Genomic DNA, 23,569 nt, shown 5'->3' on the forward strand with positions numbered 1-23,569 from the left:
AGGTTCAGTATCCTTCCTCTCTGCCCTCCTAAGGGCACAGTACATGCAGTGAAAGTTGTCTGCCTGGAGCAAACCCCAAGAACAGGTAGCTTTGTGCAGCAGAGGGTTTAGAGATTACTTGCCTGTAGGTGGTTTTCAGTAGTCTGGAAATGCTGTTTGCCTATACCTGCCAAACAGGGACTCCTCTGTCCTACTCCATGTAGACTGGGGCCTTTGCTGCTCCCAGTTGATGAGCCTTACCATGAGCCTCCACCTGTCTGTGGAGCAGTTGTACCCCAGGATCTCCTGTGCTTCCCAGGGCTGGTGTGGGCTGCTCAGGCCCTCTGAGGGAAGTCATGCTTCTCTCTAGCTGAGTGAGTTGAACCGTCAGGACTCCACAGGGCTTTTGTGTCTCGTCTTGACCCCAGTGGAGCACCTGGGAATGGGCCTGGTAGCCTCACAGGTCCTGGTATGATTGTAGGCCCATTCAAGTTTCCCAAGCCAGTGCCCAAATGAGACTGGCAGAGAAAGAAGTCAACTGATGTTGCCCTATGATTTGTTCCAATAAGTGTCTTGAGACAGCTGACTAGAAACAGGGTCAGCCAGGGAATTCTCTGGAGTTTTTGAGCAGCTACATAGGACCAGAGTTATGGGAAGAGAGGTTGGAGTTTTTGTGCCTGGCACTGCCCAACCCCTCCCTGCCTTTCTCTCTCTCTGTTTTTCTTCCTGTGGTACTGGGGATGGAACCCAGGGGGCATTCTACTTCCAAGCTATACCCCCCAGCCCTATTCTTTATTCTTTATTCCGAAACAGGCTCTCACTGAGTTGCAAAGGGCCTTACTAAGTAGCTGAGGCTGCCTGAGAACCACAATCCTCCTGTCTCAGCCTTCCAAATGCTAGGATTACAAGCATGTGCCACCATGCCCGGCTGCCTTTCTCATTCTGACCCTTCTCTGAGATGTTCTTGAAGATATCCTGGATGGATAGGAGTAGAGGAGTAGATGCCCAGAGGCCTTGGATCTCTGGTAACAGGTCTTACAGAGTAGTACAGAACATAGGGTGGTGTGGTAGTTGTGCCCCAGGAGCAGAAAACTGGTCAGAACTGCTGGTGGTTCAAGTGCTGGCTGATGGTATCAGTGCCACAGCATAGCCTGTGGTCTCTGCAGAGGAGCTGGTCTTATGTAAGAGACTCTGCTTCTCTGCCATTCTGCTCTAGGATAGCAATGCCTTTGGCTCTGGCCAGCTAAGCCTGAGTTCATTCATTCTTTTTTTGTTTCTTTCATTTCTTTTTTGTGTAGGGTACTGGGGATTGAACCTAGGGATGTTCTATTTCTTTTTTTTTTTTTTTTTTTGGTGGTACTGGGGTTCCTGGAAGCCCTTCTACCTCTGGGCTACACTCCCAGACCTATTTTTATATTTTTATTTGGAAACAGGGTCTCCTAAGCCAGCGTGCACGGCTGGCTTCGAACCTGCGTGATCCTCCTGTCTCTGCCTCCCAAGCGCGGGGATTACAAGCGTGTGCCACCACGCCCGGCTAGGGATGTTCTATTTCTGAACTATAACTCTAGCCCTATTTTTTTGTGTGTGAATATATATGTATGTGTATGTGTTTATGTATGTATGTATGTGGAACTGGGGATTTAGCTCAGCGACATTCTACCTCTGAGCTATACCCCCAGCCCTATTTTTTATTCTTTATTTTTTTTTTTTTGTTTGTTTGTTTGTTTTGGTGGTACTGGGGTTCCTGGAAGCCCTTCTACCTCCGGGCTACACTCCCAGACCTATTTTTTAAATTTTCATTTTGGAAACAGGGTCTCCTAAACCAGCGCACGGGGCTGGCTTTGAACCTGCGCGATCCTCCTGTCTCTGCCTCCCAAGCGCGGGGATTACAAGCGTGCGCCACCACGCCCGGCTTATTCTTTATTTTGAAACAGGGTCTCGCTAAGTTGTGGAGAGCCTCACTAAGTAGCTGAGGCTGGTTTTGAACCTCTGATCCTCCTGTCTCAGCCTCCCAAGTACTTGGATTGCAAGCATGAGCCACCATGCCTGGTATTTGTTTTTTATTTTTAAACAGGGTCTCACTAAGTTGTGGAGGGCCTCACTAAGTTGCTGAGACTGGCTGTGAACCTGTGATCCTCTGGTTTCAGCCTCCCAATTACAGAGACTCTAGAAGTGCACCGCCACTCCTTGCTCTGTCTCCATTTCTGAGGACTTTCCCGTTTTCCTGTATCACCACCACATACCAGGGCTGCCTGGCAGCCTTTGAAGTGAAGCAATTCAATCAGACCTGGAAAGCATTATTCCTGGTCACTGGTAACTTCTTGTCTATGGTGTCCTGCTCTTCCAAAAACAAGCTCCCAGCTTGCTCTAAAAAGATGCAATCATTCTGGACTGAAGACTGTGTTTTTCAAGCAGGGTATGGTGATGTTGCCTGTAGTCTCAGCTACTCAGGAGATGGAAGGCTTACTGAGTTGAGGAGTTTGAGACCAGCCCGGGCTACATCATCAGACCTGGCTCAGAAGAAAAGTGAGCGAGCAAGCCAGCGAGAAAAGACCATAGTTTTCTGAGCCTTGAGAAAAGAGGCTTCATCAGCAGCAAAAGGGCCAGTTCTGAAACCCGAGTCGGTCAGCCTCTGAAGACAGATTCTTGAGTGCTTCCTGGTGAGGTGAGGCCACGTTAAGCTGGAGCAGAGCAGGGACCAGTTACTGTTGAAACCTTTACCTGCTTAGTGCTAGGCAGACCTGAAATGCCATGACTGGGCCTCCCATTGAAAAGATTTTTTTCATTGTTGCTGTTTTGTTTTTGTTGTGGTGCTGAGGATTGAACTCCTAGGGCATTCCACCTCTGAGTTGTACTTCCAGCCCTGTTTTATTTTTTACTTGGAAACAGATCTCACTAAGTTGACGCAAGCCTCATGGAGTTGTTGAGGCTGGCTTCGAACCTGCGATTCTCCTGTCTTAGCTTCCCAAGCACTGGGATTACTGGCATGCACCACCACAGCCAGCAAGAAGAATTTTGTGTATGTGCATCTCTTAGGACCTGATGATGTATGCAAAATCCTAGGCTCCTATATTTCCAGGGTCACCTGTCTGCTCACCCCATCACTAGAGGTTTGAAAGGAGCTCTGTGGGAAATCAGGAAAAACCTAACGCAACCCTAGAAAACCTCAGTTCTGCAAGACAGTATGTCCCCTCCTGTAGCCTAGTTCAGGGTGGGAGACAGACCCAGCTTATGCTCTGAGCCTGGGGTTTAGGCAGGTAGGTCTTCAGATGAGCTAAATGCCATCTGAGCCATCAGAAGTGATGCAGAGATGACCTATGGAAGGTACCTTCCTACAAAGCTGCTGGCTGTATCACCCCTTCCCCTGCCCACGGCTTCGTGTTGACACCTAGGCTCTGTCTCAGTGGAGGGCCTTGGAACCCACCTTGTGCCAGCCCCTGGTGCCATTAGCTGTCCGCAGAGGCTGCCCTTTTCTCCTGCTCTATTGATCATGACTGCCACGCTCCGCCACCATGAAGAAAAGACTTTGTGCCCAGGGCACCACCTGCCCCTTCTGCCTGTCGCTTCCTGAGACAGAACCTTAGAGTTGCCTTAATCCTGTTCCTTGGCCCAAGATTCCAGAAGCTCCGGGCAACAGCCATGGGAGTGCTGTGGCAAGCATTCTCTGCTCTACACAGTTTTTGCTGAATGAGAAAAACCTCTTCTGTTATTTCATTATCCACTGTCAAGCTGCTCCAGGCAAGTAGGCCTGTCAGGTTTTTTTTAAGACAGTTGCAGTTATAAGGAAAGCTTTTGTTCCATTTCTGAAGAAGGATGACTTGACGTGAACATCCACCCTTGTGGAGGTGCTGTGCCCTGTTGTTCCCCAGTGGCATGTGGGCTTTCTCCATAGCAGCCACAGGCTCAGGAAGCCCCTTGGCCAATCAGTCCACCACCTTCTCCTCCATGGCTAGCCTTGGTGCCAGTGTGTGTGTGTGTGTCTTAATTACTGGGGATTGAACCCAAGGGTGTTCTACCTCCGAGCTAAACCCCCAGTCCTGTTTTATTCTTTTTTAAAAAATTATTTTATTTTTTGTGGGAATGGAACCCAGGGGCATTCTACCTCCGAACTACACCCAAGCCCTATTTATTTATTTTATTTTTGTGGTACTGAGCGTGGAACCCAGGGGCTTTTCTACCTCCGAGCTATACTCCCAGACCTATTTTATACTTTATTTGGAAACAGGGTCTCACTAAGTTGCTGAGAGCCTCACTAAGTAGCTGAGGCTGGTTTCAAACTTGTGCGATCCTCCTGTTTCAGCCTCCCAAGCACGGGGATTATAAGCGTGCACTACCACGTCTGGCTTATTCTTTATTTTGAAACAGGGTCTCACTAAGTTACAGAGGGCCTCACTAAGTAGCTGAGGCTGTCCATGAACCCGCATTCTCCTGTCTCAGCCTCCCAAATGCTGAGATTACAAGTGTGAGCCACCACACCCTGCTTATTTTATTCTTTATTTTGAAACAGAGTCTCACTAAGTCGCAGAGGGCCTCGCTAAGTTGCTGAGGCTGGATGTGAACCTGCGATCCTCTGTCTCAGCCTCCCAAGTACTGGCATTACAAATGTGCACCAGCATGTCCTGCTTGAAGGTGACATTCTGAGAGCCCCTGGGCATGGCCCTTGAACTCTGCTAAGTGCTACAAGGGCTAGATGGCCTCCCAGGAAACGGGACAAGCAAGAGCAGAGTGGTTCTGGGGCTACGCTGGGTGTTCAGGCTATTTGTTGGAGAGGTGGGTAGTGACCAGCTCCACTCCTCCTGACTCCCTCAGAGCAGAAGGGAGCAGGAGGTGCAAAGTGCCCAGGTGTGACCACTGTGCTGGTCTTCAAGGTGCTGAGAGAAGACTGAGTTGTAGCTCAGCGGTAGAGAGCTTGTCCAGCATGCACAAGGCCTTGGGTTTGATCCCTGTCACCACACAAATGAAACCAAACAAGATGGTGAGGAAAGGGAACCTCACTAGCAAGTATCTCCTATGGGTTCATGCCCCTCACACATCTTCATTTAGTCCTGCTAGCCCTGAAAGAGAAATTCAACCAAGGGAACCCAGAGGCTGGCAGAATTGGGATTCAAACTCAAAGATGAGGCAAGAGAATCACTGAATCCATGAATTCAAGACTAGTCTGGACAAGAGAGTGAGACCCTGTCTCAAACAAAACAAACTCAAATCCCTCTGACCCCAAAGTCCAGTGGTGACTGGAATACACTTGTTGGGGGTGGGTGCTCAGGCTGGCTTTGTGGGTGAGGCATGGGCTGGACCCTTTGTGCTGATCAGTCTTGGGCCAGGACTGGAACCTAGTGGTTAGCCACAGCCCTTCCCCTCTTCCTGATTTCTGGGCTAAGGCACTAATGAGGAGACTCATAGAGGAGTCCTCTCCATTGCTCAGTGCCCTGGGTCACAGACCCTTGATGTGTCCTGGTGGGTGGGCTCCCAGATCAAGGGTGCTGTGGTCCCCAGCACCCCTGTAAGGAGTGTTCCACCTCAGTGGCCCTGCCCCCAGGCATCTGGGAATGCCTAGGTGGCGACCTGTTTCCTCAGCCACCTGTGCTTCTGTGTTGGGTCTTCCTGACTGAGTGATGATGCTGGGGAAGTGGGTGGTGCCAGAGCCGCTGAACTGGGTGCATGGGGCCTCTCCTGGCCTAAATGTGGCTTGGCTTTTCCTTGTGTCATTGGCATCTGAGAGGTGCCTTACATGGCAGGGGATGAGTTTTCCGTGTGGACACCAGGCTGGTTGCCCATTAATTCTCTCTGGGAGTGACAAGGTTCCGTCTCTCCAAGTCTTTTTGGAGAAGGAAGAATGGTCAGCTGGGTGGCACTCTCTGTCAGAATGTGGGCCCTGCTGTGCAGCCCAGGCATCCTTCTGAGCCAGAGGCACCTGGGAACAACTTCCTGTGGGCTGGACCCAGGCAGTGGTGCCCGCTTGCTCTCTTCTGACCCTCTGAGGCAGCTGTCTCTGGTCTTGTAGGAGGAGACACATCCCTGGTCTCACAGCAGGTCCCCCAGAGAGGGGTGGGTGTTCATGCCGTTGGCTTCAAGGGAGGTGTCCTGTTTTGAAGCTGAGGATGGTGGGGCTGGAGGGAAGGCACATTCAGACGGAGCTGCTGTCTTAGCCTCCCAAGTACTGGGATTACAGGTGTGCACCACCATACCCACCTTCCAGTTTTTTGTGTTTTTTTTTCTAACTGAGGCCAGTGGGCTCTCTGTGAGGACCCTAAGCTGAGGCTGACAACTAATCTGCCACAAAACAGGGAATGATGCCTCAAAAACTGCAGCAGTGGTACCAGCTCCTCTCAGCTGTCACTTCTGTAAGGCCTGGGGAGAGGATTTTGGAGGGCGGGAGGATTGAATCCATGAGGCAACGCTGTGCTCTCTAACATCTCCTCATCTCTTTTGGGTTTCTAGTGTGTATCTATTCTGTCCTTTCCAGGCCTTGGCTAGCCTGAATTTTGCTCTGAAAGGACAAACAGAAAGCCATTGTATCAGGACAGTGCAGTAGGAAAATCCTCCAGTGACTTCACTTAGAGTCAGCTGCATAAACGATCCGACACACAGGATCACCCTCCTGTGGAGTTTTCTGTCCACAGTTTCATGAGCACCCCCCGTCGTACTCTTTCTGCATCTGGGATAGAGTCACAGAGAGCCTGGACCTGCTGTCGTCTCATCTGCCTCGTATAGCAACCCCCTACTCGATGCTAAGAAGATGGTCCACACCTAAGATTCCCACAGGCCTGCTCTTTCTGCCCACCTTCCCTGTCTTTTAGTAAATGGTGCCACCATCTACTTGCTTGCTCAGGACAAGACCCTGGCACCACCCTTGTTTGCTCTTATACCTTCAGCACATACCAGTCCTGTCCACTCTACTCCAGTCCTGCTCTTCTGTCTCAGATAAGCTAATTGTGTTCCCTTCGCCCCAACGGCTCTTCTCTTTGTCTTGTCAAGCAGACCTCTGCTCTGGGGTCACCCCCCTACTGTCTCCAACCCCACTCTTCTCCTCTCTTTCCCTCCCTTCCTTCCTCCCTCCCTCCCTCCCTTCCTTCCTTCCTTCCTGTATTGGGGATGGAACTCAGGGACATTCTACCTCTGAGCTACAGCCCTATTTTTTTATCCTCCCCAGCCCAGTCATTTATTCTTCATTTTATTTATTCATTTATCTTTTTTTTTTGGGGGGGGGATACTGGGGATGGAACCAGGGGCAGTCTACCTCCGAGTTGCATCCTCAGTCCTATTTTTTATTCTTTATTTTTGTTTACTTTTGTGTGTGTGGTACTAGGGGTGGAAACCAGGGGCTTTCTAACTCCAGGCTATACTCCCAGACCTATTTTTTATATTTTATTTGGAAATGATCTCACTAAGTTGCTGAGAGCCTTACTAAGTAAGTAGCTGAGGCTGGCTTCAAACTGGTGTGATCCTCCTGTCTCCGCCTCCCAAGCTCGGGGATTATAAGCGTGTGCCACCACGCCCCGGCTTTATTCTTTATTTTGAAACAGAGTCTCACTAAGTTGTGGAGGGCCTCACTAGGTAGCTGAGTCTATCCAAGAACCACGATCCTCCTATCCCAGCCTCCCAAATGCTGGTATTCCAAGCGTGCGTCACCACGCCATGCTCCCATTCCCATTCCTAGCCCTTCACCTAGCTTTGTTTTCTTCAGAACACATTTTATTTACAGGAGCTTCTGGTTTGCCCGTTTGTATACTCACATGTGATCTACCTGCTCCTTTCACAGTTCCCACCCCCACTTTACAGATTCCTTGTAGGTTCTTGTTAATTATTTGGTGGCCAGGGGATGGCGTGGTGTCCTTTCTAGAGAAGGGGAAGGTCACAGTGGCCATAACTCATGCTGCTACTGCAGCCACTATTGCTGGGGAAGCATATAACGTTCTATTTTTAACTCCAAACTGCCTTTTGCACGCACACTCATATACTTATTTACACATACTTATCTACTATGTACACACTTTACATACACACACAGGTTCTTAATTGTGTTTGAAAAAAGTATTGGCATAGATGATTATTTCAATCAAAAATACATTACAGCCCTGTGATTTTCTTGGAAAAGCTTTTAACTGCATAGACCTGGAGAAGCAGGAGGCAGGGAGCTTAACTGTTGCTTCACAGCACTAATAACTCCAGATGCTAAACAGCTTCTTTGTGGATACAGTGCTGTATTAATTTCCTATTGCTGCTGCTGTAAATATAGTTAGTGGTCGCTCAAAATCATCATCTTAATAACTCTGGAGAATAGTAGTTCTAAAACCAAAGTGTGGGCAGGGCTACATTTTGCAGCTCTAGAGCAGAATCCATTTCCTTGTCTTCTTTGGCTTCTAGAGGCCACTTGGATTTCTTGCCTCATAGCCCCTTCTTCCGTCTTTAGAGCTAGCATCTTATGAGGACCCTTATGATTGCATTGGGCACATCTGGATAATTCAGGGTAATCGCCCCATCGAAAGAGCTTTAAGCCAGGCATAGTGGCACACACCTGTAACCCCAGTACTTGGGAGGCTGAGACTGGAGGATCACAGGTTTGAGGACAGCCTTAGCAATTTAACAAGACTCTCAGCAACCTGGTGAGACCCTGTTTCAAGACAAAAAGTAAAAAGGGGGGCTTGGAGGTGTAGCTTGGAGGTAGAATGCCCTTGAGTTCAATCCCCAGTATTCCCCCAAATAAGCAGTGTTAACTTAATTTCTGTAAAATCCTTTTTTACTATGGAAAGTAACATAGTCACAGGTGCTGGGATTAGGTTGTGGAGTGATTTATTCAGCCTACTGGAGGTATAGCACATTTTCTTCCTTTGGATAAGTCCATATAAACTGGTAAAACATTTAGGAACTGAAAAAAATAGTAAAACTTACCTCTTTTTTAATTGAAGTGATAGTGAATCCTGTATTGACTCTAAATAAATTTTTATTTTTTTAATTGAACTTTTTTGTTCTTTATATATCTGGCTGTACATGGCAGTGCATACTTGTAATCCCAGTACTTGGGAGACTGAGACAGAAAGATCTCAGGTTCAAAGCCAGTGTGTGTGCTAAATTAGTGAGACCCTGTGTCAAAATAAAAACATCTGTGGGTTCAATCCCTAGTACCCTTACCTCAGAATTAAAAATCTGTAGTATCTAAAAATTCTATGGTAGTTTTGTCAAAATACTTGTTTTTTAAGAAAACTATTTCAAATGTTTAAATTTTCATTGTAAGTTTTTGAACATTTAGGCATCTGTTGTTTTGGTAATGGTTATTGAGTTCACCCCATTACACTGGGACAAAAAAAATCTCCCAGATATCCTTGGGTCACTAGGTAGGAAACAGTTCTTCCTGGTGATTTGACTAGCTTTGATTAATCAGATGGGCAAAGTATTGCTGACAGTTTCACTAAGTTGTTGAAACTGGTTTCCAACCTGTGATGCTCCTGTCTCAGCCTACGAAGTACTGGGATCAAGGGCGTGCACCACTACAGCCTGCTATTGTTAAGTTTTATAGACTACTGCTTCTGCCTGAGAAAATGAAAAGAAACTCTCCCAGTTTATATGGTGTACCCTCTGGAGAGTAAAAGCTGCATTAAGAAATGGCACACAGCATCATCCTCCTGTGGGAAGGAGATGGGCTGGCAGCCGAGGCTGGGCACAGGTGGCACAGGGACACAGATGTGCGCTTGCTCACACACCACGCCACTCCTCAGGCTCCTGGCATGCTGAGCCCTGGGGGGACTGATGAAGAGGATCATGTGCCCCTTGCCCAAGGAGCTCGTGATCTCAGGTAGAAGGGGCAGAGACAGCCCTGGGAATAGTGACGTGATTGGAGAGGACCAGGGGTGCAGGCTCTGTGCTAGGGGAGGACCAAGAATGCTATAGAAAATTCTTCAAGAGGCAGGTGTTGGGATTCCCTTAGCATATTTGAGAGGACTCATAGGAATAGCAGTACTTCTGAAGAACTTTTTGGGCAGAATGGAGGGGCAGTGTGGCTTTTGGTGGGGGACGGAAAGTACTGGGGATCAGATCCAGGACATATTTTTTATCTCTTTTATTTTTATTTTGAAAAAAGGGTCTCACTAAGTTGTAGAGCATCTATTTATAAATTGTTGAGGCTGACCAGGAAGTTTCTGTTTCAGCCTCCCAGTATTGGGATTACAGGCATATGTCACCATGCCTCAAAACCAAGAAATAAAAAAGGATTGGGCTGTAGTTCAGAGTTAGAATGCGGCTGGGTTCAATGGAACTCATAGGTTGCTGGCAGAAACAAGTAGCATAAGCCAGGCGTGGTGTCACATACTTATAATTCCAGTACTTGGGAGGCCTAGATGAGAGGATCACAGGTTCAAGGCCAGCCTCAGGTACTTAGGCCCCTCTGCAACTTAGTGAGACCATGCTTCAAAAATAAAGAATAAAAAATAGGACTTGGGGTGTAGGTAAGAATGCCTCTGGGTCCAATCCCAAATACTACAAAAACAAACACAAATAGCATACCGTTTGGGAAAACAGTTTGGGAGTTTCTTATCAAGTTAGACACACATTTATCTTGTGGCCCAGCCATACCACTTCTAAGTACAGTATTTACCCAAGAGATAAAAACATGTCTGGCTGGGTGTGATGGTGCATGCCTATAATCTTAGTACTTGAGAGACTGAAACTGGAGAGTCACAGGTTTGAGACCAGCCTCAGCAATTTAGCAAGACTCTCAGCAATTTAGTGAGACCCTCTTTCAAAACGAAACAAAAGAGGCCGGACATGTTGGTGCACACCTATAATTCTCAGTATTTGGGATTAATTATTTCTCAATTTAAAAGCTATTTTAGCTGGGTGTGGTGACACATGCCTGTAATCCCAGTACTTAGAAAGCTGAGACAGGAGGATTGCAGGTTTAAGGCCAGCCTCAGCAATTAGCGAGACTATTTCCAAATAAAAAATAAAAATAGGAGCCAGGCATAGTGGTGTATACTTGTAATTCCAGTACTCAGGAGGCTGAGACAGGAGGATCACAGGTTCAAGGCCAACCTCAGCAACTTAGTAAGGCCCTTTGCAATTCAGTGAGACCCTGTTTCAAAATAAAGAATAAGAAATAGGGCTGGGGGTGTAGCGTGGAGGAAGAATGCCTCTGCGTTCAATCCCCAGTACTGCAAAAAAAAATTAAAAAGAGCCGGGCGTGGTGGCGCATGCTTGTAATCCCAGCACTTGGAAGGGTGAGACAGGAGGACCACACAGGTTCGAAGCCAGCCTCAGCTACTTAGACCCTGTTTCCAAATAAAGTATAAAATAGGTCTGGAAGTATAGACCGGAGGTAGAAAAGCCCCTTGGTTCCACCCCCAGTACCACCAAAAAAAAGTAAAAATAAATAAGGCTGGGGTGTAACCTGGAGGTAAGAAGGACCCTGCATTTCATCCCCATTACCACAAAAACAAACACACACCATTTTAACATCCCAGCCTGATAAACTTCTAGGTCAGGTTGGATCCAGCCCTCGCCCTCACCACATCCTATATTGACCGCCTTTGGAAAGTCCCAGCTTTTGGTTTCTGTTAACCACTGCTTGGGATCGTTCCTCAGGGGGGCAGTCTCGTGTCCTCAGACCCTGTCCGTAGCCAGCTCTGAGAGAGGCCAGGAGCGCCAAAGACAAGCTGGGATAATCTTGCTCCTCAAGTACATCTCAGCTGTAGCTGCTCCCTTTCCCCACAGGTTGGGACAAACATTCCTATGGTTACCATGGTGACGATGGACATTCCTTCTGCTCCTCTGGAACTGGCCAGCCCTATGGTCCCACATTCACCACAGGAGATGTGATCGGCTGCTGCGTTAACCTCATCAACGGCACCTGCTTCTACACCAAGAATGGCCACAGCCTTGGTAGGTGCTTAGCTGACCTTGGAGGGTCAGATGGGGACAGATCTCCTCTGCCTATTTGTGGTTCATGGGAAAGTGGTGAAGGGCTCAGGGGCAAGCACTGAAGTCAAAGCAGTCGCAGCGCCTCTGCTGAGCTCTGGGGAGCTGCAGCCATTTCCAGCCATTGGAGACCTTTAAAGTTAACCTGTCTGTTGAGCAGCATTTAGTAAGCCCAGGGTAGGTGCCGAGAGCCCAGCACTGTCCTGGTCATGATTCTGGCTTTGTGGCACTCGCTGGAGCGGGGTTTGGCATTGGCTGGGCAGTTTGGGGATGCAAGTAGATAGTCGCTGGTGGGTTGTGTGCCCATGATATGGCCCAGCAGCCTTTCTGATGGTCAGGGCACTGGTTGCTATGGAGTGACAGTGAGGGCTGGTCTAGTGCAAGAGGTAGACAGACAGGAAGGGTCAGATGGGGACAGATCTCCTCTGCCTGTTTGTGGTTTGTGGGCAGAAACCTAGGCACTTACACTAAGAAAGTCTTCTTTGGTGAGTCATAAGATGCAGAAAAATGGACTGGAGGAATGGCCATGGGAAAAGGCAGGTAGCCTGAGGTACAGCAGGGGTGGGGGCAGTGAGGAAGTGAGACCAGGCCCAACAGAGGCCTGGGTGGCCAGCAGGGCTTAGTGACCAGGGAGGTGTACTTGTAAGAGGAACATGTATGTGCATGTATGAATGTGTCACTTTGAATCTCATTGTGATGTACAGTGCACCACAAAAGTATTAAAAACAAAAAGGAGCCGGGCATGGTGGCGCACGCTTGTAATCCCTGCGCTTGGGAGGCCGAGACAGGAGGATCACGCAGGTTTGAAGCCAGCCTCAGCTGGCTTAAGAGACCCTGTTTCCAAGTAAAATATAAAATAGGTCTGGGAGTGTAGCCCGGAGGTAGAAGGCCTCTGGGTTCCATCCCTAGTACCATCAAAATAAATAAATAAATAAATAAGTAAGTAAGTAAATAAATAAATAAAAACAAAAAGGAGGGAAGGCGAGATGGTTGCTGGGCCAGGAGTGGTAGTAGTCAGTGGAAGTGAGGGAATCTGAGGCTTCCTGTGAAGACCCGTCCTGTACACTTGTTGAAAGTTAGGATTAGAAACTGGGCCATGTAATCCCAGTACTTGGGATGATGAGACAGGAGGATCACAAGTTTGTGTCACAAGTTTGCAGCCAACCCCAGCTACTTGGTGAGACCCTCTTCAATAGTGAACCCTGTTTCAAAATAAATAATTAAGAAAAGAAAAAAAGAAGCCGGGCATGGTGGCACAGGCTTGTAATCCCAGCATTCAGGAGGCTGAGACCGGAGGTTGCGGTTTGCAGACAGCCTCAGCTACTTAGTGAGGCCCTCTGCAATGCAGTGAGACCTGGTTTCAAAATAAAGAATAAAAAATAGGACAGGGGGTGTAGCTCAGAGGTCAAATGCCCCTGGGTCCCATCTCCAGACCTGCAAAAAAAAGAAAAGAAAAGAAAAAAGAAGCCAGGTATGGTGTGTAGCTCAGAGGTCAAATGCCCCTGGGTCCTATCCCCAGACCTGCAAAAAAAAGAAAAGAAAAGAAAAAAGAAGCCAGGTATGGTGGCGTACGGTTATAATCCCAGCATTTGGGAGGCTGAGACTGGAGGATTGCGGTTTGTGGACAGCCTCAGCTACTTAGTGAGGCCCTCCGCTACTTAGTGAGGCCCTCCGCTACTTAGTGAGACCCTGTTTCAAAATATAGAATAAAAAAAAAAAATAGAGGAGGGGGTGTAGCTTGGAGGTCAGATGACCCTGGGTTCCATTCCCGGACCTGGGGGGAAAAAAAAAAGAAAAAAGAAAAAAAGGCTGGGGCTGGAGGTGTAGCTCAGAGGTAGAATGCCCCTGGATTCCATCTACATTCCCCCCACACACACACGTTAGGACGAGGATGTTAGCGAATGGCTGCTCTGATGCCTTATCCTACTGAGTGCTGACCAGTATGTGGCTACACTGGCCCCAAGGCTGGTGCCTAACTGCTGGGCTTGCCTGCCTGGGCTTCAGGGGTCTCTGATCTGGCCACACCCTACTTTTCCCAGAATGATATGGCGAGGAGAGGTCTCACAGCACCCCGCCAGCCTGGCCACCAAGCTCTCAGGAAAGAGAGCTGGGCATTTCACTCCCGAGGCCTGCTTCCTCTGGCTTGAGGGACAGTAAAAAGGTGGCTGCTACTCCCCATAACCTCTATGTGGTTGCTCCACAGATGACCCAGCCAGGAGACCTGAGGGGTAATCAGGTTTGCTGGTGCCTAGGGCTGAGGGACCAGGAGCCAGCATTCTTGAAAAGGGCAGTTGAATGCCACAGCTGAGAGCAGGCAGGAAAGCCCAGGCAGCCAGGCAGCCAAGAGCATAGCACAGAGGCAGAGCTGCCTCAGGCACACATCTGAGAAACGCTCCCAAAACTGCAGTTGCTGCTGGGTGTGGCAATGCATGTTTATAATCCCAATGCTTGGGAGGCTGAGACAGGAGGATCACAGGCTATCAGCTACTTAGTGCGGTCCTCCACAGCTTAGGGAGACCCTGTTTCAAAAAAAAAAAAAGCGCTGGGATGTAGCTTAGAAGTTGAGTGCCCCTGGGTTCTATTCCTGGTACCACCAAAAATAAAACAAAGCAAACAACAAAAAACCCCACAGAACTACAGTTGCTGGGGTCCAGCCCAGGAGGAGCTCACATCTGGAGAACACGCCAAGGTCTCAAGAGGGTCCTTTGCTCCCCAGTCTGCTTCCTTTTTTTTTTTTTTCTTTTTTTTTTTTTGGTACTGGGTACTGGGGATAGAACCCAGAGAGGCATTCTACCTCTGAGCTAGCTACACCCTAGCCCTATTTTATTCTTTTATTTTGTAACAGGCTTCACTAAATACTGAGACTGGCCTCAAACCTGTGATCCTTCCGTCTCAGCCTCCCAAATACTAGGATTACAAGCATGCACCACCACTCCCGGCCCCGAGTCTGCTTTCTGACTCCCGTGTTTCTTGGATCTGAGGTCCTCTGCTGCTGAAGTCTTAGGGGCCCCTGCTGTGGGCTCCCACCGTGGCCCTGAGCCCTCACTTACCTGCTCCTCAGCAGCCAGTCTCAGTTCTGCCCTTTTGGGAGCTTGACCCTCATAACCCTTCAGCCTGTCTACATCTTACTCAGAGCATGGCACCTGCTGTGGGACACAAGGTTTGGAGAATACTCTGCTGTACCCTCTTCCTGCCCTGAACCAGGGCACCAAAGGACCACCAAAGGGCTATGAGCTCTTTTTTTTTTTTTTTTTTTTTTGTGGTATTGGAGATGGAACCCAGGGGCATTCCACCTCTGAGCTACACCCCCAGCCCTATTTTTTATTCTTTTTTTTTGAAACAGGGTCTCACTGAGTTGCAAAGGGCCTCACTAAGTAGCTGAGGTTGTCCTCAAACTGTGATCCTCCTGTCTCAGCCTCCCAAATGCTGGGATTACAAGCGTGTGCCACCACACCCGGCTAGGACTATGAGCTCTTTGTCAGCCAAGTCTATACAAGGAGCACGTGGCTACAGACTGCTTTTTTTTAAAATTAATTAATTAATTAATTTATTTATTTATTTATTGCAGGTCTGGGGATGGGACCCAGGGGGCATTCGACCTCCAAGCTACACCCCCTACCCTATTTTTTATTCTTTAATTTGAAACAGGGTCTCACTAAGTTATGGAGGGCCTCACTAAGTAGTAGCTGAGGCTGTCTGCAAACCACGATCCTCTAGTCTCAGCCTCCCAAATGCTGGGGTTACAAGCGTGCACCACCACGCCCGGCTTTAAATTATTTTTGTTGATACACTGTAGTCCTATTTCTTAATGGGGTACAAGATCATAGAGGCATACATGCATACATTACTCATTTCATAGACTGATTTTTTTTTTTTTTTTTTTTTGGGCAGTTCCGGGGATGGAACCCAGGGGCAGTTTGCCTCTGAACTACACCCCCCAGCACTGTTTCTTAATTTTTTGTTTTGTTTTGTTTTGTTTATGAAACAGGATCTCACTGAGCTGCCAAGGGTTTTGCTAGGTAACTGAGGCTATCTGCAAACTGCGATCCTCTGGTCTCTGCCTCTCAAATGCTGGGATTACAAACATGAGCTACTATGCCTGGCTTACAGACTGCTTTTATTTATTTATTTATTTTTGGTGGTACTGGAGGTGGAACCCAGAGGCTTTCTACCTCCGGGCTATACTCCCAGACCTTTTTATATTTTTATTTGGAAACAGGGTCTCACTAAGTTGCTGAGAGCCTCACTAAGTAGCTGAGGCTGACTTCGAACCTGTGCGATCCTCCTGTCTCAGCCTCCCAAGCACAGGGATTACAAGCGTACGCCACCACGCCCGGCTCACAGACTGCTTTTAAAATTTCATTTCCAGCCGGGTGTGGTGGTGCACGCTTGTAATCCCAGCACTTGGGAGGCTGAGACAGAGGATCGCACAGGTTCAAAGTCAGCCTTAGCTACTAGTGAGGCTCTCAGCAACTTAGTGAGACCCTGTTTCCAAATAAAGTATAAAATAGGTCTGGGAGTATAGCCTGGAGGTAGAAAAGCCCCTGGGTTCCACCCCTAGTACCAAAATATAAATAAATAAATAAATAAATAAATAAATAAATAAATAAAATCTCATTTCTTAGCCAGGTGTGGTGGGGCACACCCAGTACCTGGGAGGCTGAGACAGGAGTATTGCAGATTCATGGCCAGCATGAAATAACTTAGTAAGACCTTGTTTTGGGAGAAAAATAAAAAGGGCTTGGGGTGTAGTTCAGAGGTAGAACACCCCTAGGTTCAATCCTCAGTTAACTTCCCACACACATACACAAAAAGAATCAGTTGTATCAGCTTGAAATTCATGTTCTTTTTATTTTTTCCACAAGGATATTGAAACCTTACTGGAAAATGGATATGGTCTGTTCCCTGCATTTACTCGATTTTGAATTTCATGGAAAGGCAATGAAGTTGGAATGACAGATGCTTGATGCATCCTCTGATGTCCCTGCCTCCTTTTCACAAGCCACCTTATCAGGAATGTGCTTCAGAATCGAACCCATCAAACTTCAGAACCTAACTTCATAGTCCACTCTAAATTTGAAGAAGCAGGGTGTTATATCCTGCTCCTTGCCTTAGCACAGCCCTTGCCCTGTGTGCCAGCGGTCAGTTGAGAGTGTTATTATTAGTCTCCCACCGTCTCTCTTGCTGAAGTTGGGAGCACATGGGGTCAGGTTTGCAGCCGTTCGCCAGTCCATTGCCAGGGCCTGGCTCCTGGGGGCCTCAGCAGATACGTGGTAGAAGGATGAATGAATGTGTGGCACAGGGATGAATGGGCCACAGGTGGTCCACATGCTTGCAGGGTCCTCACTGTCTCAGCCTCAGTGACCCAGACCCATGACTGGCCTAGGGTCCTTCCTGCCCAGCAGGTTGGCTCTCCTGTTGGCATTTGTGATTTTTTTTTTTTTTTTTTTTGGTGGTACTGGGGTTCCTGGAAGCCCTTCTACCTCCGGGATACACTCCCACGGGCTACACTCCCAGACCTATTTTTTAATTTTTTTATGTGAAAACGGGGTCTCTTAAGCCAGCGCGGCTGGCTCCGAACCAGGGTGATCCTCCTGTCTCCGCCTCCCAAGGGCGGGGATTACAAGCGTGCGCCACCACGCCCGGCGGCATTTGTGATTTTGCCTGGCCCTCTTCTCACAGGCCTACTTAGATCTTGCCATCACAGTGGCCTTGCCCACGTTCACAGGGACGGGCAGAGCTGTTGTTTTATCAAGTGCAGTAGAGGGTGGAGGGAGTAGCTGCTTTCCTCATTCTCTGGAAGCATCTCAAGTGCTCATCCTTCCTGGGTGCCATTGTGAGGCCCAGATGGCCAGGCCTGTATAGCCATCCCCTGCCCAGAGGTGTGGCAGTTGCCTCACCAATGACAGCCAAATTGTATTTAGACCTCACTGCTTATGAAAATACCTTCACAGAGGGTCTCATTTTCTTTTTTCTCTTCCTTCCTCCTTTCTTCCTTCTTTCCTTCCTTCCTTCCTTCCTTCCTCCCTCCCCCCCCTCCCCCTCTCTCTCTCTCTCTCTCTCTCTCTTTCTTTCTTTCTTTCTTTCTTTCTTTCTTTCTTTCTTTCTTTCTTTCTTTCTTTCTTTCTTTCTGTGTGTGATACTGGGATAGAACCCAGGGGCTTTTTACCTCTGGGCTATAATCCCACCACCAAAATATTTTATATTTTATTTGGAAACAGTCTCACTAAATTGCTGAGAACCTCACTAAGCTGCTGAGACTGGCTTCAAACCTGCAATCCTCCTGTCTCAGCCTCTCAAGTACTGGGATTACAAAGGTGTGCCATTGTGCCTGGCTTCTGTTTCTTTTTTTTTCTTCTTTTCTTTTCTTTTTGTGGGTATGGGATGGAACCCAGAGGCATTTGGCTGGACATTCCGAGGCCTCTCTCCTGGTGGATATTGGTTAGGTCTGCTCATGTATTTGGGGTCCTTCTCCCTTCCACCTTCACTTCATTTCAGCACTGAGGTCTCTGGACGTGCAGCCCCTTCTCTCGGCAGGAGGGCTTGGAGGGTACACAGATCATTGTTAACTTGGGATTTGCCAACTTGAAACTGCTGAGGACTCGGAACAAATGTAGTGTGGAAATGGGTAGCTGCCACGCTCCCTGTCTCCAGTTCTCTATCTGCTTAGAGATGACATTAGGTCATCAGGCTAGGAATGTATCTGACCCCCTTCCCCACTTCAGGGTGTGTGTGTGTGTATCTGGAAACAGGGTCTCACTAGGTTGCTGAGAGCCTCACTAAATTCATGAGGCTATCCTTGAACCTGCGATCCTCTTCCTGCCTCAGCCTTTCAAGTACAGGATTACAAGTATGCCCCACCACACCTGGCTTGACCTCCCCACTTCTGACAGCACGGTCAGCAAGTCACTTAACCTCTGAGGCTCACTTTCTTTATCTGTAAGATGGGATAACACTGCCTGCTCCCTAGCATTGATAAGGGAATTAAGTAATGAATGGCAAAGTATCTGGTACCTACAGTATGTTTCCATAAATGTGCTGGATCAAGAGAAGGGTCAGGCCTAACTGGTCTTGAGGTAGATCACCTGGGTTTAGATGTTTCTAGCAGACTTTTCTTGAGAAGGTGGAAGAGCTGTGATCTGACTTTCCTTCTGGACAGGTCATCCAGTGAAGAGAAGGCCCAGGCCTAAAACAACCAGGCCTTAGTGTGTGCTTGGCTACCCCTCCACCATGAGCCCGCAGGTGGAGGAGACCAAGGGCAGGCCCTGTCTAACGGCCTGATCACTGTTCCTTTTCCCCAACAGGTATAGCCTTCACAGACCTCCCGGTAAGTACAGCCAATGGGTCTTCCCCTTCTTGGGCCACTGGGGACTGCCTGGGTGGGGTGTGGTAGTGCCTGCAAGTACAGGGTTTGGAGTCTGACCCTTTCCCCAACCAGGGATGTGTGTTGTGCTGTCAAGCTTGAGGGTGCTAGTAGGGAATACCTGCTGGCCCTCCTTTCTCTTCAGCAGCAAGGCCTGGTCTTCCTCCACGACTCTTAGCGGGTGACAGAATTTGTGACCTTCCCAAAGGCAGCTGTGGGGTGGGTGGGGATGGGGTGATGGTCATGGAATGAGGGTAGCTCCGTGGCTCAGCTGGTCTGAGCCAGCTCCATGGGGCTTATAGCCAGTGGACAGGGATGCAGAGCATAGGGAATTGTTCTTGAATGTTTAGGAACCAGTTCCTATCCTTACACATTGGAGATCCCAAGGAAAGATAGCATCCTCCAGGGCTCTAGACTGCTAAAATTCACGTTCCTCCCCAAGCCAGGGAGATAAGCTATGAAATTTTCTTTTTTCTTTCTTTTTCTTTTTCCTTTTTTTTTTTTTTTTTTGTGGGTCTGGGGATGGAACCCAGAGGCATTTGACCTCTGAGCTACACCCCCTGCCCAATTTTTTATTCTTTATTTTTGAAACAGGGTCTCACTGAGTTGTGAAGGGCCTAAGTAGCTGAGGCTGTCCACGAACCACGATCCTCTAGTCTCAGCCTCCCAAATGCTGGGATTACAAGCGTGCGCCACCACACCTGGCTAACATTCAACTTTTGAACTGCAACCCCCAGCCCTATTTATTCTTTTTTTTTTTTTTTTTTTTTTGGTGGTACTGGGAGTGGAACCCAGGGGCTTTTCCACCTCCGGGCTATACTTCCAGACGTATTTGGAAACAGGGTCTCACTAAGTTGCTGAGAGCCTCACTAAGTAGCTGAGGCTGGCTTTGAACCTGTGCGATCCTCCTGTCTCAGCCTCCCAAGCGCAGGGATTACAAGTGTGTGCCACCACACCCGGCTCTTATTCTTTACTTTGTAACAGGGTCTCACTAAGTTGTGGAAGTCTCACTAAGTAGCTGAGGGTGGCTGTGAACCTGCAATCCTCCTGTCTCAACCTCCCAAGTACTGGGATTACAAGCATGTACCACCATATCTGGCTGGATTTTTTTTTTTTTTTTGTAGTACTGGGGATGGAATCCATGGGGATTCTATCTCCAAGCTGCACCCCCAGCCCTATCTTATAATTCTTTATTTTAAAGCAGGGTCTCACTAAGTTACAAAGGGCTTCACTAAGTAGCTGAGGCTGTCTGTGAACCGCTATCCTCCTGTCTCCACCTCCCAAATGCTGGGATTATAAGAGTGCACCACCATGCCTAGCTGGAATTTCCTTTTCATAGAAAAGGTTGAGAATCCCAGCATTGGGGAGGCTGAGACAGGAGGATCGTGGTTCACGGACAGCCTCAGCTACTTAGTGAGGCCCTTTGCAACTCAGCGAGACCCTGGGCAGGAGGTGTAGCTCAGAGGTTGAATGCCCCTGGGTTCTATCCCCAGTACTGCCAAAAAAAAAAAAAAAAAAGAAAGAAAGAAGAAAGAAAGAAAGAAAGAAAGAAAGAAAGAAAGAAAAGAAAAGAAAAGGTTGAGCACTTAGGAGGCTGAGACAGGAGTCAGAGATTTTAGTCTAGCTTCAGCAGTTTACTGAGGCTCTCATCAATCTAGCGAGATCCTTTTTCAAAATAAAAAATTTTAAAAGGCTGAGGATATAGCTCAGAAATAGAATGCCTCTGGGCCCAACCCCTGGTACTACCAAAAAAAAAGGGGGGGGGGAGGAAGGGAAGCCAGGCTTGGTGGCACACACCTGTAATCCCAGTACTTGGGAGGCTGAGACAGGAAGATCACAGGTTCAGGCACAGCTTCAGCAGTGTAGTGAGTCTCTCAGCAACCTAGCAAGACTGTTTCAAAACAAAGAAATAAAAATGGATGAGAGTATATCTTGGAGAGAGAACTGCCCTGGGTTAAATCCCTAATACCACAAAAAGAAAGAATAGGTTTCTGCCAGGTGTGGTGGCGCACACTTGTAATCCCAGCATTCAGGAGGCTGCGACAGGTGGATCGCGGTTTCGAGGACAGCCTCGGCTACTTAGTGAAGCCCTTTGTAGCAAAGACCTTGTTTCAAAATAAAGAATAGGGCTGGGAGTGTCGCTCGGAGGTAGAATGCCCCTGGGTTCCATCCCCAGTACTGCAAAATAATAATAATAATAATAATAATAATAATAATAATAATAATAATAATAATAGAATAGGTTTTCTGCAGGCTTAGCTTAGTTCAAGGCTCATGCCCACCTTCCTTACCCCAGTCCTATGAGTCATCAGCCTTGTCACATGCAGGGCCTCTACCCAGAATGCTGGGAGCTGGCTCTGTGTGCCCTGGCTGGTTCTAGAAGGAAGGTTTGCTGACCCTGGTGGCCACTTTGAGGTCCTAGGTACTCTGTAATGCTCCTGGAAATGCCCTTGTGATGTGAGGGACTCCTGAAGCCTAACTGCAGCACCCAGGGTCTTGTTCAAACCTCCTCTATGGATTAGAATCCCTCCCTCCTATCTGGAGGCCCCAGAGAGGGACTGTTGTCCGAGGCAAAGAGCAGACTCAGAAGAATTCTGACCCTGCATGGGGAAGAATCTCGTTGACATGAAATGACCAGATATGAGTGCGGGCAGTGTGCTGCCAGCTATTAGAACGTGGGGGGAGAGTCCCATAGGCGTTATGGGCAGGGAGGGCTTGCCGGAGGAGGTGGGCTTTGCCATTGTGTAGAGGATGGGAGGGAATCAAGAGGCCTGCAGGATCAGAGCTCTTGGCAAGCTGGACACGGTGTGCCCAGGAGAGGCTCCTGGTGCTAAGGAATGGCATGTGAAAGGTGAAAGGGGCTGAGGGCAGAGGTCCTGGGAAGGAGGAGGCTCTGGGCAGTGGCAGTGGGAACCACAGAGGGCCTCAGTGAGGCAGTGACCTGGCAGAAGCTGGCATGGCGGGAGGAAGAAAGGCAGGGAGTCATAGGTTCTTTGCTGAGTGCCTCTGATAGAAAGGGCAGCAGACCCTTTCTCCCCATTGCCAGCTCCTTTGCCAGCTCCCCTGACCCGTTGCTGTACTCTCCTCCTCCCCCGCTCCTCCATCCTCCTCCCATCCTGTCTCTTGCTTCTCCCTCACATAGCTCTTTCTCATGGCTTTTTCTTGTGATCTTTGACTCTGGACCTTTCCGTGAGGAGCCTTCATGGGCACACCTCCAGGGTCATGAAATCTGGTCCACCTCACTGTGATCTTGCTGAGTTCCAAAGGGGGATACAGTGGCCTTCAGTACAGGGCGGGAGACTGTCCATATTGAGCCTGGCTTGTTTTTCTTTGCTTTCTCCCCTCAAACTTCAGGGTTTAGAGTCTCTGGTGGGGAGATGGGCAGAATGGGACCTAGTCCAGCTGCCTCCTGACTGGTGGGAGCTCTGGAGGTGAAGCAAGGCCCCACTGCCTCAGGGCCTGACTGACATTCATTCTCCTCCTCAGGCCAACCTCTACCCCACCGTAGGCCTGCAGACACCTGGGGAGATTGTGGACGCCAACTTTGGGCAGCAGCCCTTCCTGTTCGACATTGAAGACTACATGCGGGAGTGGCGTGCCAAGGTCCAGGGCACCGTCCATGGCTTCCCTATCAGCGCCCGGCTTGGCGAGTGGCAGGCGGTGTTGCAGAAGTGAGTGCCCCCCAGGCCTCTTTGTCCCCCTCCTGGCCTCGTGCTTTTCTCCCCCCCCCATCTCGTCTCGTGTACCCCCTCCCCCCGGCCTCATGCTCCCCTGTCCTCTGTCCTCATGCCCCCTGCAGTGCTCTGAGCTGCTGCTCCTCAGCTACTGCCCTGCTATCCTCTTATCAGTGCTGCTCCTGGGTAAATTGAGAGAGAGAGAGAGAGAGACAGACAGACAGACAGACAGACAGACAAGGAGAGAGAACTTATTTTGTGGTATTAAGAATTAAGCCCATTGGGTGTTCTACCACTGAGCCTATACCACCGAAGCCTATTTTACTTTTTCTTTTGAAACAAGGTCTCACTAAGTTATTGCATGATGGCCTTGAACCTTTGATTCTCCTGTCTCAGCCTCCCAAGTGCTGGGATTACAGGCTTGCACCACTGTGCCTGACATAGCCCTCCTTTCTTGAGAGACTGATACTAAGGTGGCTCTAAAGGAGGGCTGAGGTAGGGCCTAGATAGCAGGAAGAACAGCATGGTTACCCCTCGTCCACAGCACCCAGAGCAGACGAGAAGGGCTTTCTGGAGGGCAGGATAGCACCACTCCCTGCAACAGGTTGGTTGGATGGGCTGGAGTGGGGGTCGAGCTGCTTAAGCC

The 23,569-nt window shown here is 48.7% G+C and overlaps 2 protein-coding genes across 3 annotated transcripts in view; one reads left to right on the forward strand and one right to left on the reverse strand.

The window, feature by feature from the left end:
* Nucleotides 1–23,569, reverse strand: part of TSNAXIP1 (translin associated factor X interacting protein 1) — a gene marked incomplete at its 3' end in the record, with an annotated part of 102,981 nt that overhangs the window by 65,389 nt on the left and 14,023 nt on the right. The gene's annotated exons all lie outside the window — the stretch shown is intronic.
* Nucleotides 1–23,569, forward strand: part of RANBP10 (RAN binding protein 10) — a gene marked incomplete at both ends in the record, with an annotated part of 78,856 nt that overhangs the window by 46,495 nt on the left and 8,792 nt on the right. The window contains 3 exons of one of the 2 annotated variants that reach the window (XM_080704498.1): nt 11,683–11,850; nt 19,191–19,213; nt 22,736–22,920. In XM_080704498.1, coding sequence (XP_080560624.1) covers nt 11,683–11,850; nt 19,191–19,213; nt 22,736–22,920 — 376 coding nt within the window. Of the gene's footprint in view, nt 1–11,682; nt 11,923–19,190; nt 19,214–22,735; nt 22,921–23,569 lie in introns of both variants that reach the window. The other variant, XM_080704499.1, reaches the window with a different exon arrangement.

Source organism: Muscardinus avellanarius (assembly GCF_963383645.1).
Source record: "Muscardinus avellanarius genome assembly, chromosome: 10".
NCBI lineage: Eukaryota > Metazoa > Chordata > Mammalia > Rodentia > Gliridae > Muscardinus > Muscardinus avellanarius.